This window comes from Schistocerca cancellata, chromosome 5, assembly GCF_023864275.1.
Source record: "Schistocerca cancellata isolate TAMUIC-IGC-003103 chromosome 5, iqSchCanc2.1, whole genome shotgun sequence".
Classification (NCBI taxonomy): Eukaryota; Metazoa; Arthropoda; class Insecta; order Orthoptera; family Acrididae; genus Schistocerca; species Schistocerca cancellata.
The window spans coordinates 339,941,719-339,962,633 of NC_064630.1; the positions used below are offsets into that span (position 1 = coordinate 339,941,719).

The 20,915-nt window shown below is 40.4% G+C and overlaps 1 protein-coding gene across 23 annotated transcripts in view; it reads left to right on the forward strand.

The window, feature by feature from the left end:
• The window catches only part of LOC126188933 (ATP-dependent RNA helicase vasa), a 135,417-nt gene that overhangs the window by 80,645 nt on the left and 33,857 nt on the right, over positions 1–20,915 (forward strand). For 9 of the 23 annotated variants that reach the window (XM_049930660.1, XM_049930655.1, XM_049930661.1 and 6 more), the window contains one exon: positions 20,547–20,732. In XM_049930660.1, the coding sequence (XP_049786617.1) occupies positions 20,547–20,732 (186 nt within the window). Of the gene's footprint in view, positions 1–9,366; positions 9,425–11,303; positions 11,617–11,706; positions 11,832–20,546; positions 20,733–20,915 lie in introns of all 23 variants that reach the window. The other 14 variants (XM_049930662.1, XM_049930670.1, XM_049930659.1 and 11 more) reach the window with 3 other exon arrangements.

The window sequence follows — 20,915 nt, forward strand, 5'->3', positions numbered from 1 at the left end:
GCAGACGAGTGGAATCGGACGTTTTCATTAACCCTAATTAATGACCTGTCATTTGGCATAAATCTCTGTTAAGAGAGTGGCTGGTTGACTAAAGGCTGAAAGACAACCATTATGTGATGGTGAACTGGGTTGCTAATCATTCTGGTGGTGTAATTTAGTGTCAAAAACCTTCTGTAATTGCTATGTAGTGGTTAAAAAAGAAGATACCGCACCACACATACCAGTAAAAAAAAATTCTAATGCAAAATGCTACCCGCTGTACTGTCCATCACAGGCACACAATATTAAAGATACTTTTTGCTACAGCTTAGTAGTGTTGCCAAATTGTTTCTTCCATCAGATTCCTACTGGAAATACCCATGAATGATATTTTTCTACATATTTGTTTTGTTTCTATGAAATCTCTTGTTTACCGAAGGTTCTTTTAGATAAATAGAAATTTCTTTTAATTAACATTAACTCATCAACAAATGGAACTGAGTACATATGTATATGGCTGGAGTACATTCATCATAGTTGGATGACTTAGATTAAGATTGCATATGAACCTAATACATTCCATATCATGAAGCATTCTTAAGATATTATCCAAAGAAAATGCGAAATAACATAAAAATTGGTCATGGGTGTTTGTCCGTCTTTTTCTGGGAGTGAGATTTTGTTCTGTTGGTGTTAAAAGGTTGTTCCATGTCACTTCAAAATCCTAGTGACATATTAAGTTGGTTAAATTTTTATATATTAGTATCGGACTTCCTGGCTATATAACACAACAAAATGAGAGACACAGGACATGTCTTGGCTGGACATTAATGTACTGTAGCATTGAATGTGCATTTGTGCAGTAAGCAAGTCAGTTATAAAATCCTCCAAATATGACAATATACCTTCGGAAACTGTGAAATAGTTTGCAATGGGGTTTTGTTATACAGTATGGGCTCAGGACACCTAATCTAGTTAGCCAATTACAGTGAACACAGTGGATGTGATATATTTGGCTAATTGTAACATTACTATTTCGTCATGTGCACACTCTGAAATTATTCTACATACATTATAGATGTAAAACCTATGCTTCATATATATAATTTGGGTTGTCATACACATTAGCTGGCTTTTTCGTCTGATGTGGTTATGTGGGGCTGTGAAAGGACATTATAATTGATGTGAATGAAGTATTGATACTGTTATTGTTTGTGAGAAATATGTGGATGTTTTATTCGAAATATGTTGTAGATTCAATATCACTGTTTGAGGATGTAGTGTCCTAGAACACTAAAGGGGTTTAGGAGACCTTGCTACTAAACCATAATAAATTTTACTGCTCCATATTTTACTCAAAGGAAGTCATAATTCATAGTTGATGCACTGACTAAAGATCCCCCATGGTATGTCATATACAAAATAAGTTCGAAGTGTCCTGGTTTTTCCACCCAATACCAACAATGTTCTGCTCAAAAGTTGGCAGGAATCATGAATTGTTGCCAACAGCAGTTGCAAGTTTCAGGAGGGTTTAGCAACCTACGGTTAAATAGCTATGAGTGAAACGATGACCTTCGTGTTCCTTGTTACAAATATATCATGATTTCCACGCGTGTGTTTGGTCTGGGAAACCAGAACACATTTTGAATTGGCACAAAAGACCTGGTTGCGACAGTGATCTGTAATGTACCCAGAGGTTTTGGTTAGGTTGGAATGAAATGGTTTGAGTGAGTTGGTGTAGCCCATGAATTCCAAAGAAAAAAAATCTGATTGTAGTGTTAGTTGTGTGTAGCTTGTGTGATGCCAATGGACACTAGAGGTGTTTTGCAAAGTAATCAAGCAATAGCTCTGCTTAATAATGGACACTTTTGTGAAACAGGAAATTTATACTTTGTTATAATGAGTAATTGCATCCATCAATAGAAGTTATGCTCTTTGTTTCCTGTCTATCCATTAGAAATCTTGACATTCAGGAAAATGGCAGATTATTAATGACAAGGTAGGTTGAACATTCTTTGACCAGTATAAATACTGGATAGAGTACTGTGATTTATTACGAACTTTGGACTCATTTGAAGGAGACTGTCATCTGTCTAGTAGTAGTTCAGCCTTCAACATAGTGCTGCAGATGCCTTGTGGGTGAACTAATTTTTTATAGACTAACAAAGGCAGAGTTATGGTTATGGTTGGTGGATCATAATGTACTTCTGTGATTGTCGGAATGCTCTCGATGCTGTGTGCCCTAGATGCCAGCCTGAGGGTTGTTATTGTTCTGGTATTGATGGAAGGTGGGGAAGGGTCCTCACATGGTAAGTGTACTGTGCACATTCGAGCACAGTTTCTGGAACAGTGCTTAGATGATTCTTGAATGACGCTATGAAAAAGCTTCTGCAGCACGCGCATTTCTACGTGTTAACCGAAGATGGTGAGACTTGTCACAGTTTTTGGCATGTCGACATGGGTGGTGACTGACTGGGCATCCTTCTGCCCTGAATTGTGTATTGAGTGGGTGATAATTCGTAAGTTAGGGGACCAGGTGTTATTGAAATAGATGGGGTGACATTCAGGAAAAGGAAACATAATGAAGGCCATGATATCTCAGGAAATCAGGTGCTCAGTTGAATTCAGTGAGGTCGAAAAAATGCATCATTGAACCCTTACAATTTTAGACCAGGGAAGTGTTAAGACAAACAAGGAAAGATCCTTTCTGGGATGACAAACCGCTTCAATTCATACAGTTCTAGGTACTGAAAGTCTTCAGCATCCTAGGGTGAACCAGTCTGAAAGATCATTCCATTCAAACAGAATGTGTATAATATGTGGTAAGACATCAGAGGTGCCATACCACGATATGCCATGGAGTCCAAACATTTATCAGATTGCCTATCTGATTATATGTTCCATCGAGCACATCGCCAGAAAGAAATGTTACATCACTTGTTTGTTGAAGCAGATAAACTTAAGCCATCCAGTGGAATTATGATGCAATAGTAATTCTGCAGAATGCTGCCAGCATGACTAGGATTAGAATTGTGCGCCTTAACTTTCCTCTGAGTTAGACGAATGATACAGTTTTGCTTTGCTTGGTACTGTACATTTTTTATTACTTCGGAATATCCATTTGTCGCATTTAATGCTTAACATTTTTTTTCTGTGTTTGCGCTTTGAAAATGTGATGTGATTGACAGTTTACATAATATGTAATGGGCCTGTGGTTCTGTGTTCCGATAAGCTTAGGCGATCATGTGTCCTGTGCTCAGATTGTGTAACAGAAGTGCTTTGCACAGCACAATCTGGATTTCAGTTTTTGAAACTGTTGGTCCTTATTTGGTGTATTTCATGTTTATACTTCCTTAATTCAGCTACATTGGTACAATAAAGTTCTATCGAAGAAGTCTTTCCCCACCCTGGAGGCTAAAATGGCTGTTGTGAGTGTCTGGCCACCACGGGGTGCCAGCCCTTGCAGCACAACTTCATGTTCTGTGCTTAAAGTCTGTCTTTCCACTATTCCTTTTTGATCTCTACCTCTCCAGTGGATGATGTAATTTGTGCTTGGATTTGGTTTGTTTTTGGACACTAGTTTTCTTGCCCTCTGCACCTTTTTATTATTAATAGTATGGTTCTCTTGTTAGGTTTAATGTGATATTCCATTATTAAATTTTACAGAACTGCAGATTGTGCAGTGAAGGTTGCCCAGTACAGCATATATTCCAGCTTTATGTCCTATCATTGCACTCTTCTTTCTTGCAATGCTGCTATGCCCGAAAGCCAGCACAGTAGCTGTTTTGTTGTGGGTGGAGGGGGTCAACAGGTATCTGCATGGTGGTAGCTCCTGACCACGCACTATTGGTGTGTGAGCGGTAAACTTCTCATGTGAGCCCAGGTGAACGTGCCCATCATGGCTGGGGCAGAAGGACTCTGGGCAACAGTTTACTGTGCACACAGCCACTACAACACGTAATGACGGCGGAAACTCTGCCTATGTTTCGAAAAATTGGAGAAAGTGCAGTGTCAAGTTACCACAGGTCACAAAACCAGCCTATTCACTTCGCCAACAACATACGAGAAAGCACCACAATATCAAAACCATGAGAAGTTGTAGATGGTGTAGCAGAATAGCTATCAAAATAAGTGTCCTATAGCATCATGTAAGTTAGAAAATAAAAATAACCCACTGAAGATAGCACAAAGTGCTGAAACATGTCTGTGTGAAACAAAACAGAAAAAGGTGTCTTGCATAAGGTGGAATTCCTCATCCTATAGTGTCACCAATGTTCTCAGTAAATTACTAGAAAAGAACTGACAGCTGTGTTGGTACTGGGAGTCTTAGGTTTTTTGGCTTTGTCCTAGGGCAGTTTTTGCCACAGCTGTTCTACTGCCGACAATTTGGTGTGCCTGGAGTACGCTATTTGGTCAGCTTTTGTGTGGCATCACCATTTTATTGCTGTCTTCTTGGACTCGCATAGGGCTTACGACACCATATTGTCATGTCCTCACTACCTTCTGTGAATGGGATGTCTGGGGCCAGCTCCAGATTGTTATTTGGAACTTCTTATGTCACCATACTTTGTGTGTTCAAGTTGATGTTTCACCACAGTACTCAGCATATGAAAGAGAATGAGCTTTCACAGGGCTCTGTATTTAGAAGCCATGGCTTCTGGGTTTCCACTGCCAAGATGTCATGCATTTGTCACTGTCATACTGTCCATCCCAACCACAGGGTGTATACGACCCGGGACAACAAGGAGATCCGGGAAAAACCCAGGAATTTTTTCATCAGGGAGAAAAACGGGAACAACCCTGGATCTCCTGTATGACGTCCACCACACTGGACAGTTGGTCATCTTAGTATGGACCCCTGGTCATGTTATGATCCCAGGGAATGAATATGCTGACCAGTTAGCAATATTGGCTACCAGCATGTTGTCTTTGGAATGAGGGTACAGGAACCAACACAGAGTTGTTGCAGGCTTGGAATGAGGATTGGTGTGCCCTGGCTTCTCAGAGTAAACTTCAAATCATGAGCAAGACCATGATCATGTGGCAATCTTCCATTCATGATTCTCTCAGGGAATCTACTGTCCTGTTGGATTTGCATTGACCATGCTTTGCTGAACCATGGCCACATTGTAAGACGTGAGGATCCGTTCCACTATTGGTGTTGCGCCCATCTCATGGTGACCCACATCCTACTGGACTGCCTCAATTTGGCCATATTATGGTGAAACCTTAAACTTTGAGACAACACCTCTGTTACTAGTGGACAGTGCCAAAGTGGCTGATTTGGTATTACATTTTACTCAGTTGTTTTTACTCCTCTGTGTCATACAGCACATTACCCTCATTGGCCAGTTTAGGGATTAGAGGATGCCCTTTTGCTTGCTTCTGTCTGGGGGAGACCTATGACTGCCCTTGCTTGGTGGTCCAGTCTCCCTCCTGCATTTTTAATTCTTCTTAGTCTTTTACATCTGTCATTGGTTGACTATCATCTTTATTTTCTTTCCTGAGACTTTATCTTTTTGCTGTAGCAATTTTCCTTGGTGTGATTGTGTGCTAGCACTGGTCAGATGTGGCCGGTCTTCCTGAGAGGTCCTGACAAGTGCAAAGTTGGGGTTGCTCGTCATTGGGAGCTCGAATGTTAGGCGGGTGATGGAGCCCCTTAGGGATATGGCAGCTAAGGATGGGAAAAAAGCCAATGTGCAATCCATGTGCATACTGGGGGAATCGTTAAAGATGTGGAAAGGGTCCTTCCGGATGTCATTAAGGGTACAGGTTGCAGCCAACTGCAGGTGGTGGCTCATGTCGACACTAATGATGTGTGTCGTTATGGATCGGAAGAGATTCTCTGATTTCCGGCGGCTATCTGAGTTGGTGAAGACCGCCAGTCTTGCTAGCAAGATGAAGGCAGAGCTGACCATCTGCAGCATTGTCGACAGGGCAGACTGCGGACCTTTGGTAGAGCTGAGTGGAGGGTCTGAATGAGAGGTTCAGATGATTCTGTGAGTGTGTAGGCTGCAGATTTCTTAACTTGTGCCATAGGGTGGTGGGGTTTCGGGTTCCGCTAAATAGGTCAGGTGTCCACTACACACAGGAGGTGGCTATGTGAGTAGCACTGGCTGTGTGGCGTGGACTGGGGAGTTTATGTTAGACAGTCTCGGGAAAAGATTGAAAAGGGCTCCAGCGTCAAAAGGTACAGGGCAAAGAAAAGACTAGAATCGACCAAGCAACAGTCGGTATTGTAGTTGTAAATTGTCCTAGCTGTGTTGGAAAAGTACCAGAGCTTCAAGTGCCGATAGAAAGCACTGAAGCTGAGATGGTTATAGGAACAGAAAGCTGGCTAAAGCCGGAGATAAATTCCGCCTAAATTTTTAGAGGCGCAAACAGTGTTCAGAAAGGATAGATTAAATAAAGTAGGTGGTGCTGTGTTGGTAGTAGTAGATCCTGCAACAGCCATACCAAAATAATAATTGGCTCCTTCTACTGACTCCACCCCCCTCCCTCCCCCCGACCCCCACTCATACACTTATAATTGGTGGAGACTTCAACCTACCCTCAATTTGTTGGCGAAAATACATGTTCAAAGCCGGTGGTAGACAGAAAACATCGTCCGAAATTGTACTGAATGCTTTCTCTGAGAATTACTTTGGACAGTTAGCCCATGAGCTCACATAAATTGTAAATGCTTGCGAAAACGCACTTGACCTCTTAGCCACAAATGATCCTGATCTGATATAGAGCATCATGATGGATACAGGGATTAGTGAACACAAGGTCATTGTAGTGAGGCTCAAAACCATATCAACCAAAACCACTAAAAGTTAATGCAAATTATGTCTATTTAAACATTTAAAATTTCGCTTGATGACTTCCTACGGAGTGTCTCCATTCCTTCCAAGCTAATTATGTAAGTGTAGATGAGATACGGCTCAAATTCAAAGATACAGTATCGACAGCAATAGATATTCATACCGCATAAGTTAGAGACAGGAGTGATCCACCATGGTACACAAAACATGTCAGAACACTGTTGCAGAGGCAACGAAAGAAGCATGCTAAATTCAGAAGAACGCAAAATCCCCAAGACTGGCAAAGTTTCACAGAAGCTTGAAATTTAGTGCGGGTGGCAATGTGAAATGCTTTTAATAGTTTCCACAATGAAACAGTGTCTCAAAATATGGTAGAAAATGCAGAGAGATTCTGGTGGTAAAAAAGTCAGTGCTGTCACTGCGCGATAGCAAGGAAATGTTACCGATGATGGTGCCACAGTTTCCCGTGATTCCGTCAAGAAAGAAGACAAAGTAAATATTCCAGAATTTGAAACCAGAACAGTAGATATCTTAGGTGCTGTGAAACAAATCACTTAAGGCAAGTCTTCTGGTCCAGATGGTATACCAATCATGTCCCTTCAGAGTATGCAGATACAATAGCACCTTTCTTAGCAGTCATATAAAACTGCTTGCTTGACGAAAGGTCTGTTCCTAAAGACTGGAAAGTAGCACAGGTTGCACAAATATTCAAGATCGGAAATAGGAGTAACCCATTGAATTACAGACCCACATCACTGATCTCAATTGCAGTAGGATTTTGGAGCTTATACTGTACTCGAACATTATGAATCGCCTTGAAGAAAATGACTTACTAAGACATGACCAACACGGATTCAGAAAATATCATTCTTGTGCAACACAGCTAGCTCTTTATTCGCACCATTCCTCACGAGCAACTATTAATCAAATTGCGTGCATATGGAGTATCGTCTCAGTTGTGTGACTGGATTTGTGATTACCTCTCAGAGAGGTCACAGCTTGTAGTGATAGATGGTAAATCATTGAGTAGAACAGAAGTGACATCTGGCGTTCTGCATAGTAGTGTCGTAGGCCCTCTGCTGTTCCTGATTTACATAAATGATGTAGGTGATAATCTGAGTAGCCACCTTAGATTGTTTGCAGATGACGCTGTAATTTACCATCTAGTAAAATTATCAGATGATAAATTCCAATTACAAATTGATCTAGAGAGAATTTATGTACGGTGCGAAAAGTGGCAATTGGCACTAAACAAAGAAAAGCGCGAGGTCATCCACATGGGTACTAAAAGAAATCTGATAAATTTTGGGTATACTAAAAATCGCACAAATCTAAGGGCTGTCAATTCGACCAAATACCTAGGAATTACAATTACGAACAACTTTAATTGGATAGCCCACATAGATAATATTGTGGGAAGGCAAAACAAAGACTGCGCTTTGTTGGGAGAACACTTAGAAGCTGCAACACACCCACTAAAGAGACAGCCTATATTACACTTGTCCGCCTCTGCTGGAATATTGCTTTGCGGCGTGAGATCCTTACCTTGTAGGATGGACGGCAGACATAAAAAAAGGGCAAAGAAGGGTAGCTCGTTTTGTGTTATCGCTCAGTAAGGGTGATAGTATCACTGATATGATACACGAGTTGTGGCGGCAGTCACTGAAACAGAGGCGGTCTTTGTTGCGGCGAGGTCTATTTACGAAATTTCAGTCACCAACTTTCTCTTCAGAATGTGAAAATATTTTGTTGACACTCACCTACGTAGGGAGAAATGATCATCATAATAAGAGAAATCAGAGCTCGAATGGAAAGATTTAGGCATTCCTTTTTTGAGAGGGGAATGGTAGAGTAGTAGTAGTAGTAGTAGTAGTAGTAGTAGTAGTAGTAGTAGTAGTAGTAGTAGTATGAAAATGGTTTGATGAACCCTCTGCCAGGCACTTAAGTGTAAGGGTATGCTTCTGGTTGTATAATGTCTTTGTGTCCTCCAGCTACCTTTTGGGTGGGGCAACTCTGCCATTGTCACTCTTCTACCTGTCTCACACTTCTGCTTGCTTTGTTTGTTGGCTTCCTTGAGTCTAGTATAAAATAAAGTATATTTGGATTTATCTTTTGTGTACTTTGCCTCTGGGGACTAGCCCCAGCTTGAAAGACAAAGACTTTAGAGTCTAATGATGTCGATAACATTGTAGTTTGGTCCCTTTAACTCCATCAACCTACTTCTCTTTCTCTTTTCTTCTTTGTTCATTATGCTAAACAGTACCAGGAAGTAAGATACTGATACGTAAAAGCTCTACCTATTAAGTCTGCCACCTCAACTGACATTCAAAGAAGTAATACCCAAAGAAAATAAATACTGTCAGTATGCTCTTTTTATCCACACTCGGGTCTGGAGATTCTCATAGACATTGCTGAGTGGCTGCCCCAGTTACATTCCATTGTGGGAGTGAGAGTGGATGTTGAGGAAGTGGCATAATGTATTGAATCAACTTATGTATTAAATTATTTTCTATGGATTTATAAGAATTTGGTCTTTACACCATTGTATGTACTTGTGTATGATTTTTAAAACATGTTGCAGGTAGTCCTAAATTATGTCTGACGAGTGGGATGATGGTCCAAGTTCTACAAGTGTTGAGGTGAGTGTGATTTGTGCTACTATATTCGTGAAGCAATATTAATAATACCATCTTTCAAATTACTGTTAATAAACAGTACTTAAGTTTGATATAGCATAATTTTGTACAATAGCTTCAGTTTATTTAATGGTTGTTTCTGTGACATTAATTTAGAATGTTTCTTGGCATTTATGTGTGTTTAATTTGCTGGCAGCAGTCTAGTTACAGAAAACAATAGTGCAGAGGAAATAGATATTGTAAAATACAGCTAATATTACATGCATAAATCATTCAACAGTTAGAATTTGTGTTTGCCAGTTTCTGTTTAAAATTTACCTGTGAGAGAATGATTTACCATATCAGAGTAACTTTCCAGTGTTAATTTTCTCATTACAGGTTGGGAATGGATTTCTGTTTTGATGAACTAGATCCTCAGACTTCATCACTATTTGTAGGGACTCGAAAAAACTCAGTTCGTTATAAATGTGAATATAGATGAAAATTGTCTCCACATACAAAATTTTGTAGGATGCTACTTCATAGCAAATTATATCCGTATTAACTATTTTGAGATTGATTGAAATAGCTTTCTTCTGCACACAGATATCAAATCCCCGAGTACTGGTATTGCACATCATCTGAAGCAGGACAATTTGGAAGGATAATGTGCCTAAGTACATGTTTAGTGTGTTTCCAAACCAAAAAAAGCATAAACAGTGTCATATCGGTATTGCTAGAGTCCCTTGTGCCACGGAAATTGTGGAGGGCTTGAATGGTCGGAATAAGATTCACACTGCATAATGCAATGTACTCATGCTTGTGACTTAGTGTCTTATAACGAATATGAATGTTTTTAACTAATGTTCAAAATGTGAGTTACAGGTGGCAGGGGAGAGGTATGCAGGGCTAGTTTCCCTGCACAGTTCCTCTCCTCTCCGGCAGTCAGAATTCTACTTTATGCTCATGGCTGTCTACCACTACAGTGTCCACACTATAGCAATTAAAAAACAAAATCTGTTGCATATGGAGACTGCTGTTAGTATTCCACAGTGTGCATATAATTATTTTTGGTTCTACTTCTGGACTAAGTGCCTTGTCAATTCTATCCATAGTGCTTTAAAGTAAGAGTCACATGGCTACGAATGCCCTCAAAAGATGGAGATTATTACTCCTTAGATTTTATAATTATTGAATTGGGTGTGAAAAGAAAAATATCGAAATGCCTCTGGCATTTTCAGTTCACCAGTGGGGAAAATGCTGCTGCTACTAAACAGAACTGTAATTTGTTGAAAGCTTCAATACAGCCAAAAAGAAAAAGGCTATTTCAGAAAAAACTTGGTTTTTGCGAAAGCACACACTTCAGTCCCCCCAGTCAGTGGTTTCTTTACCAGTTACTTTCAAAGCCATAGGGCTTTGTCTTCCCTTGTGTAGCGTGCCAACTTTTTAAATTTGTGTGCCTAATGGTGTACAAAAAAATTACACAAGAATTTTGCCAAAAATAGATGCTTCCTTATCTGGTCTGTAACTGTTTGGTACTGCTTTAGCAAGTTATCCAGTATTGTTTTTTGATAGTGTTCAGCCTCGTGAATTGAAGATGGAGCTATCTCATCAGTGTGTGCCACAACATGACTGAAAAGTAACCTTCGTTTCCATGACAATATTGATTTGCAGATAAATGGGTAGTATTTTTACCCTTTGATTTGGCTTTGTAGTTGACAATGCTGAAATGAAATGTTGGAATTTTAGACTTTTTATGAATAAAGATTTTTAATTGAAATCTACAGCATATGCTAACAAAAACGTGGTTGTAAGATGCTTTGGGTCTTGTGTTAAATGAAGGTGGTAACTTTCCTCAGTAGCTGAGAAATTTAGTTGAAATTATTGTTTTTGTATTTTTCAGGCACCTTTTGACAGGGGGACTGACTTCGGCCGTGGAAGAGGCTTTGTAGCATATGAAGAAAATGATTTTGACAGTCCAGGATTAGATGAAAATGGTGATTCAGGTTTTGGAGGTCGAGGTCATGGTAATGGAAGAGGAAGAGGACGAGGGAGAGGCAGAGGTTCTGGAAGAGGTGGTAGGGGAGGTGGTGGTAGAAGATTTGATAATGATGATAATGAGGATAGGGACTCAGATTCTTATTCCAGCAGAGGTGGTGGAAGATCAAGAGGTAGAGGTGGAAGAGAAGACAACAGAGGGAGAGAAGATAATAAGAGTAAGTTATTGTTCACTCAGTGTTTCATTAGTATATTAACTGAATTCTTTTTAAAATGCAGAATTTTATGTAACCTTACTTTTCTTGTAGCTGAACCTGAAAGACCAAGAGAAAATTATATACCTCCTCCACCTACTGAAGATGAGGACGAAATTTTTGGACAGGGCATCAGTTCTGGAATAAATTTTGATAAATACGATAATATTAAAGTGGAGGTATGTGTTACTTTGTACAATAATTCATGGAAATATATCACACTTAGAGCTGTTAAGGTTGCTGGGCGACAAAGTTCTGGTTGCCAAGCATGATTTAATTCACATGTATGGGAAATTTCTGAAATCATCTGGTTAATGTAAATGTGTTCCAAGTAAAACAGCTCTGTCTCTCTCTCTCTCTCTCTCTCTCTCTCTCTCTCTCTCTCTCTCTCTCTGTCTCACATACACCCGCGCGCGCGCCCACACACACACACACACACACAACCATTGTAAATCAAAGGGAACAAATTGTCTGTCTTAGATTACAGCTGTAGTTGAACCTACCTAAGTTGATCCGTGACAGTTGCAGTAGGCTGGGCATGGCAGGAGTTAGCAAAAGACTGGGAAAATGCCTCAGTAGTGTCACTGCACTATAGATAGCTATTCCTGTGTGCAGCCATTTGTGTTTTGCAGTTGGAAGGTTGCTGGCTGTCAAGGATCTACTGTAGATACTGTTTATAGGGACACAGATTTTAACAACATATTTGCTATAACAGTGAAATCTAATGGTCCTGTCTAAATCCTACGTGAACACCAAATTTCAAAAATCAGTTAATGTAGGCTGTAGCATCCAGTGTTAATTTGTTTGTTGCATATTTCGTGATTAGTAATGATGGCTTAATGCTTATTTTCAAACTCTTGTTTTCTGCAGATCGTTGGTTTCAAATAACGCATTAAAATGAATGCATCATCAAGTGTCAAATGTGTACACTCACCTTAAATGCAAAAAAAGCAAACAAAGGTAACTGATTACCTTAAGTTGGACAGTATATGTAGTATGCATTACTGTATTGCATTTTAAAGTTAAAGCAACTGTTTAATAAAACACTCTTTCCTGTGATTGTAGAAACTAGAAAATTGAATACTAATGTGCTAATTTTTCAAACTATAGAAGTGGAACAGTAATGTTTTTGTTATTGACATTGTGTGCGCATGCGCAATGTCAATAACAAAAACATTACTGTTCCACTTCTGTAGTTTGAAAAATTAGTAACACACTCCAAACAATGTTTCACAACAAGAACTTCTGACAGGACAGATTTCTTTTGTTGGAGCCAAAATTAATTTCACCTGTACTACTAACGTGTGTGTGCGTGCGGGCGCGTGTGCGCGTGCGCGCGTGTTACTTTTAACGTGATAGGTACAGTACATCACATTTGCGTAACATATTGAAGAGAAAGATGGGAGAAAGTGTAGGCCACACATCACATGATCACACTGACAGAACCACAGGCAACAGAGCATGCACAATGTCAGCACTAGTACAGTGTATATCCACCTTTCGCAGCAATGCAGGCTGCTATTCTCCCATGGAGACGATCGTAGAGATGCTGGATGTAGTCCTGTGGAACGGCTTGCCATGCCATTTCCACCTGGCGCCTCAGTTGGACCAGCGTTCGTGCTGGACGTGCAGACCACGTGAGACGCTTCATCCAGTCCCAAACATGCTCAATGGGGGACAGATCCGGAGATCTTACTGGCCAGGGTAGTTGACTTACACCTTCTAGAGCACGTTGGGTGGCACGGGATACATGCGGACGTGCATTGTCCTGTTGGAACAGCAAGTTCCCTTGCCGGTCTAGGAATGGTAGAACGATGGGTTCGATGACGGTTTGGATGTACCGTGCACTATTCAGTGTCCCCTCGACGATCACCAGTGGTGTACGGCCAGTGTAGGAGATCGCTCCCCACACCATGATGCCGGGTGTTGGCCCTGTGTGCCTCGGTCGTATGCAGTCCTGATTGTGGCGCTCACCTGCACGGCACCAAACACGCATACGACCAACATTGGCACCAAGGCAGAAGCGACTCTCATCGCTGAAGACGACACGTCTCCATTCGTCCCTCCATTCACGCCTGTTGCGATACCACTGGAGGCGGGCTGCACGATGTTGGGGCGTGAGCGGAAGACGGCCTAACGGTGTGCGGGACCGTAGCCCAGCTTCATGGAGACGGTTGCGAATGGTCCTCGCCAATACCCCAGGAGCAACAGTGTCCCTAATTTGCTGGGAAGTGGCGGTGCGGTCCCCTACGGCACTGCGTAGGATCCTACGGTCTTGGCGTGCATCCGTGCGTCGCTGCGGTCCGGTCCCAGGTCGACGGGCACGTGCACCTTCCGCCGACCACTGGCGACAACATCGATGTACTGTGGAGACCTCACGCCCCACGTGTTGAGCAATTCGGCGGTACGTCCACCCGGCCTCCCGCATGCCCACTATACGCCCTCGCTCAAAGTCCGTCAACTGCACATACAGTTCACGTCCATGCTGTCGCGGCATGCTAAGAGTGTTAAAGACTGCGATGGAGCTCCGTATGCCACTGCAAACTGGCTGACACTGACGGCGGCGGTGCACAAATGCTGCGCAGCTAGCGCCATTCGACGGCCAACACCGCGGTTCCTGGTGTGTCCGCTGTGCCGTGCATGTGATCATTGCTTGTACAGCCCTCTCCCAGTGCCCGGAGCAAGTATGGTGGGTCTGACACACCGGTGTCAATGTGTTCTTTTTTCCATTTCCAGGAGTGTATATGCCACTTACACAGGGTGTATGCGATCCGGGAGATCTGGGAAAAACCCAGGAATTTTTTCATCCGGGAGAAAACCGGGAAAATCCTGGGAATTGTTTAGAATTCCGGGAATTTTTCATTGTTTTAGCTTTCAGTTAAATTTTTGTGATTTTGACTGGTAAGAACCGATACTCTAACAAAGGATATTACTGTATCCTGCTACTGCATAATAATACTGCAGCAACAAAACATGAATGAGAGAAAAAAAGAAAATAAAACTTAAGTTGCAAAGGAAATGCACCATATACAACAACAAAACAGTGCTCATACAAGTGTCTGCCAACAGCAAAGTGTGTCAAAGGCTTTAGGAAGACTATGCAATGCTTTATAACAACAAACTGCCTCCGATGAGCGTGACGTTGACAACTTGTTAAATTAGATTCGTTTGAGCTGTTGTGGGCGGGCTCTCGAGCATGCGCAGTTGAGTCGGGTATGAGTAGTACCTTCTCCCGCTTCTGGTTACGGAAGTGTGGCTGGATGCCACTGCTTAATATTGCCTCGGTTCGGAAATATAGTAAATCTGGGGCTGAGGCACAGAGCAGTCTGAGTTGAGGTGGGGAGTGTGCACGTTTTATTGCTCTCACGTTAAATGATAACAAAACGGATTTTTGTGGCCGGGAGCTATCAGATGAATTAAAATATGTTCACATAATTATGGAAGGCTAAAATATGTTATTAGTTTCAGATTTTGTTTCCATCTTTCTGGCAGAACAATGAAGTTACTTTTGCCGGTTTGGTAAAGAGATTTGGCTTAAAGTTAATCTTTCTGCTGAGGCAGTCAATTTATTTGAAACGAAGAGTTTTATTTCACACTATTGGCTAGTTTCAACTGTTCGCTGCATTTCAAGTGCACTTATGGCATTATGCCATAATAAAGAACCAAACATGAGATAATACAGTACTGGTACTTCAAAGACGTTCTTGAAGTATCATCTGATGTCTTGTTTCTTTTATGCCATCGTAAGATCTTTTAATGTTTTACATGTACGAACATAATGGACTTCCTGTGTCATTGTAGCTGCGCAAGCGTGGTGACGCCTGTTATTTGGCGTTTTCTTGCAACTGCTGAAACAAACCTATTTCTAACAGGTCGCAGGAAAATATTGCGAATGGTGATTTGAAAAGCGTTACATTCAAAGGAGATTTCCTTTTACGCAAGATGAACTATGTGCGAAAATGTAGGATGAATTTCTTAAATCACAAAGCATTTGACTCTCATTTAAAAATAAACTCTTTGAGGATGACCATTTAGAAGAATTTCAAGCCCAAAAGATCAGACATTTACGTCATTTTACTGGCACATTTGTGTGACGTATCTTAAAGTGTAACACGCGCAAAAAAAGATCAACATGGTATATGGAAGCTTAGCTTCTTTTCCAGCTTATTAATCTTACAGACCAATATTATATGTGAATGCTGTGTATATTAATTTAAACCATTAACTTTTTCTATTTGTGTGTTCGCACTACTTAAGAGTGATTTTGCTATTGGCTCACTACATCATGTGTCCTATGCTGCCACCAGCTGGTGAGATCACGTGACAGGAGCTATGACCGTCTTACAACAGCGCATCGCAATCTCGATTTCAATGTTTTAGAAAGTAACATGCGGTGTTTGGTGGAATTCAAATTTATACCTTCGTAATACAAAAATATGCAGCGTACATGTTGCTGCACATCAAAGGTTTTTCAAAACGTGTTTTCCCCCCTCTGAGTTTCATTTTCTAAAGTGCTGGTAAATTCTACTCCGGTATATAAAACCATGAATATTCAAAGGATTGATGAGGAGGAGTATGCTGCCACTTAACACGGAAAAGCCGTATTGTCACCCGGGAGAAAGTGTATTTTTAACCGGGTAATCCGGGAATATTTTTTCCTTGTCCACGTATACACCCTGCTTATAGTATGTTTTGAAAATGCTCATTCATTATCAGAGACTTAATTTGACATTATTGAACAGTTTACATTGTTGCTAGTTCTTTCTGCATTAATTGGATGTTTTTACATTTTAATGGCATTTTTATTTCTGTATGTACTGCATAAACATAAGTTTCTCTTCAGTCCCTCTCCATAAATATTGTATTGCAAATACCGTAGGTGCACTATGTTAGTCACTTTTTGATGTGGTGACTCGGCGGCAGTCTAAAATTTAGATATGATTCTAGAATGAAAAAAGCAACCCAACTTCCAAATATCTACATTCCTGTGTTACTAATAGGTAGTGCAACTGTGCTGTAACACAGCTGATGCCAAGATATTCATATTCAGCTAACTCATTTCGAATAAATTTTTGATCCCATCAGCCATCACTGTCTGATCATGTAGACAGGAAAGTAAATTTAACATAGGTACTCAACATCAAACAATGGAAACTAGAGTTAGAAATATCAAAAATTTTTGGGAAAAGATTGCTACTTACTGTAAAGAAGACAAGTCACAAAAGTTGCAGACAGGCACACTTAGATACTTACATAAAGCTTTCAGCCATAGCCTTCATGAGTAAAAAGAGAACACGTCATTCACACACACAAGCAAGCACACCACGTGCACGCATACCTGCCAACTCCAGCAATTTGGGTCGGAATGCAACTATCACATGGGATGCAAGCAGCAATCAGGAGGGGATGGGGAAGGGGAAGAGATAGTAGTGTACATGTGGGGTGAGATGACATTACCATCACTCAATGTTTCTTAACATCACGCACGTGTGACATACCTAAATGAAGCCTAATGCTCTATCGAACAAAACGTGAAGAATCACTTTAGAGTTCACTCTGTATCGGAACCACTATAACCAGCAACAGTTCTACATTTTCTAAACTAGTGATAGTTTATTCTGTATTTGGCAGCACTAGCTCTGAATTTGAAACTAACCAAACTCTTGTGTATTGTACACAAGAAAAAGCTCAGATATTTGCAGTTATCTAAATCAGCTGTCACATCTTCATAACAAACATTCCTGACTGTCTGCTTATGTCACAACTGTTCACTGTACATTTCACTCAATAATTAAAAATGTGTAACACAGTACCTGTTTCAATTTGAGCCTGTGCCAGTCTTTCTCTTAGCTAGTTATTACCTTCCTTCTGATAGTGTATGTGGGAGAGGTGGAAATGTTGTTACTACCTGACTGACAATGCGGCTGTGTTAAGAACAGTAACAGTTTTAGTTTTACTTATTATATAACTTAGAGAAGATTACAAAAATGCTGTATTGAAAAGTCATAATATGAGAAGTTTTTGTGGTACTAGTGCACTACTAGTGTCTTCGACAAATGAATAATTGCACTAAACACCCTTGATTCTTCAAAGGCAATGGACTTTGTACCAGTGTATAACTCATGTCCATTTATTTCCAAGCAACACAGTCCCTTCTAGTCCTCCATTTTTCATTTGTTGGTCACTAAAATTGACTGGTAAAATGTATTCACACCATTGTATGGTAGATATACTCTAATTCTCATGTCAGAATCTGTAAGCTCTGAAAATGTTGTCAGTTATCACCAAAAATTTGTGTGTAGACCTTGTCCTTAAGCCATTAAAGAGAAAGAGCACATTAAACTGCTCACCCTTGCTAAATAAAGTAAAATAGACAATAAGAGTACAAAGTTGACAGCAGTAGGATTTTAGTTAACAATTAATGTCAACAAAATACAGGAGTACTGTGTACAGTTACCCAAATTCTATCACTGGGGCCAGGTACTTTTAGTATAGTGGTAAAGCAAGCTAGTGATGCTGCCTAATGGGCACAAGTATTACCCAGCTACTAAGTTAGGCTATATCAAACACAATGTCTCTTGTGCGTTTATTGGTATTTTCGTCTGATACATCTCACATTGCATATGCAGATAAGTTGAAGTCGCCAAAAATGATGCAGGTATCCAGTCTAGTGCTTTGTTTTTAATGTTACAGCATGACCACACATCTTAATCCTACAGTACGACATGGACAGTAATGAATGCTTGTTGGTGGCTCTTATTTGCCAATTCCCTACATACAAAGCATCAGACCCAAAGAAATAACTTATAAGCCCACGACTTCAGTAATTGAGAAAATAGTGGAAAATTGTTAAATTTTGTGCTCTTTCTCAGTCCTCCTACACCAGTATACTTCTAAGCTCTAATTTTGGTTTAGCCTGCTCTAAGTGTTGAGTTAGGATGATACAAGAGTTTCCCCACTTTGTGTAGATGATAGAGGAACAATGGGAGCTATATAATGGATATCAGATCAGAACTTCACTATTTACATACTGTTGGGTGTAGCTTTGATTGTTATTGACTATTTTTCTGTTGCTGTTAACATTCAGCTAGTGGATTTTGCTATGTATAATCGGTGTGACATTCCAATAAGAAAACCTCAGTTCCATATAACATTTTAGCAACCATTGACTAGGCTTGTCTGGTTTCAGTGACGCAGGTGTACCAAATTGCTTTGCTAACCAAAGTTTGTAGCAACTAACAAAGTAGGCTGTGCTATTCTTAATTATATTTAAACTTACTGTGATGTAGCATATTTCTTCAGCTAGCTCAGAGTGCTTAGTAAGTTTTAAGACTTTTGTGAAGCTGTCAAATCCATGTAAAGAGGGTGACAGAGAATATCTCTCTAACCTCAATGAATGTGATACTGTCATGGAATAACTCTTGTTTCAGAAACTGGAGACTCCAAATTTGCAGAAGTAGTCAAAAACTAATTAAATACCTGGGTTTGAAAGCTTCCACCTTGCCCAGTAATATTTAAGCATACATTTGTAGCAGATGGATGACAAGACAAAAACACACATTTCAGTGGAAAAAGCTACCTGCAGCTGTAATGAGTGGAATAGCCAGTACATGTGGTCTAGTGTTGCAGTGGACATAATTGTTATCTGCAACCTGCTGAATCTCACTTTTGTTACCTGGTCTACACTCATTGTGATGTTACACTCCTACTCAAACTGTTGGCATATATACAATCTTTGGATTAAAAAAGAATTCATGGAAGAGTTTGCTTGACCAGTCAGGAAGTAGCCAATGCATTGGGTAAAAAGAGGCATTATAGTTGTGGCTCTGTCATCCAATTAAGTTGGTATGCCTCAGTAACAATTTCAAATGAAAGATCAGTTAGCATCACACCAGAACTCGGAGCAATCATAGAAGCCACCAACTCAAAGCAAACATTTTTCCAGTGTAACTTCATGAATCGGCAGTGGCAGTGGAATATCAGATTAAATACAGTGCCACATGGGACTGCATACAACAAAAGGCAGGATAAATTCTGATACAGCTTAGCATCTCAACCCACAAGATTATATGCTACTAATACATGATCATTAGGTTATACATTGCAAATATCAGATAAATTAACGACAAATTTTATTGATCACTTCTGTTGAGCTATCACCAGCTGCGGGTCTAAATTCAGCTAATATCATTGTGAGCTGCTATTTGTAACTTTTTAGTAAAGTGTAATTTCACACACATCACTTTTCCTAACATACGTAATTTAGCTGCTTTGGTGTGCCAAATCTGTACCTCACGTGTAAACTCATCAGAAGCCTTTATTATGACTATTTAGCAATTGCTCTATGATAAGAGATAAAAGTGCAGGAGGACTATTTGTTCCCCACCTCCAAGTTAGTGATGGGGACAGATCCAGGCTGCTTTTACTATGAGGAGTCTCTCACTAAAACTTGCCTTATGTTAGTTTTGATGGTAGTATTCCTGCACCAAGCTGCAGGACATTTGAGGCACCTTGCTTTTACCTGCTCTTGAAGTTGTCACATCTGCACACCTAGTGGACTCCGGCCTTCCCCAGGCATGAATTCATGTAACTCTTGAAGCAGACAAAGGATTTAGACACAAATTATATTAAGAAATTACACCAAGCATATATTTAAAATATGTTTCACAAGTTACCCTTTTCATCAGCTTAAGAGATTATGTCCTGAATATTTTGAAAGTAGTGTGGTTAGTGAAATGTCACTGTCACATCTCATTAAGTGATCTCTCTCTCTCTCTCTCTCTCTCTCTCTCTCTCTCTCTCTCTCTCTCTCTGTGTGTGTGTGTGTGTGTGTGTGTGTGTGTGTGTGTGTGTGTGTGTGTGTGGCCTCTGTTAATTAAAGCAACTTTTTTTAGGTGACAGGAGAGAATAAACCAGGGCCTATTGTGGATTTTGCGAGGTGTGGCTTGAGAGAGTTTGTCTTACAAAATGTAAAAAAATGTGGTTATAAAAAACCAACACCGGTGCAGAAATATGCTATACCCATAATAGCTGGTGGAAGAGATCTCATGGCATGTGCACAAACTGGTTCTGGAAAAACGGTAAGAATGGGTTTATTTAAACAATTTTTCTAATTTTTGTGTGTAATGAAATCTAACCCAGGCTGTTCTGGCTAATGTTTGCCTGTAGACATTTGGGTGCCCATGGTCGTGGATGGGTAGAGGTGAGTGAACAGGTAATGTGTGAACATACTGGCAGCTAGACTGTAGCCTATGGCTAACTGC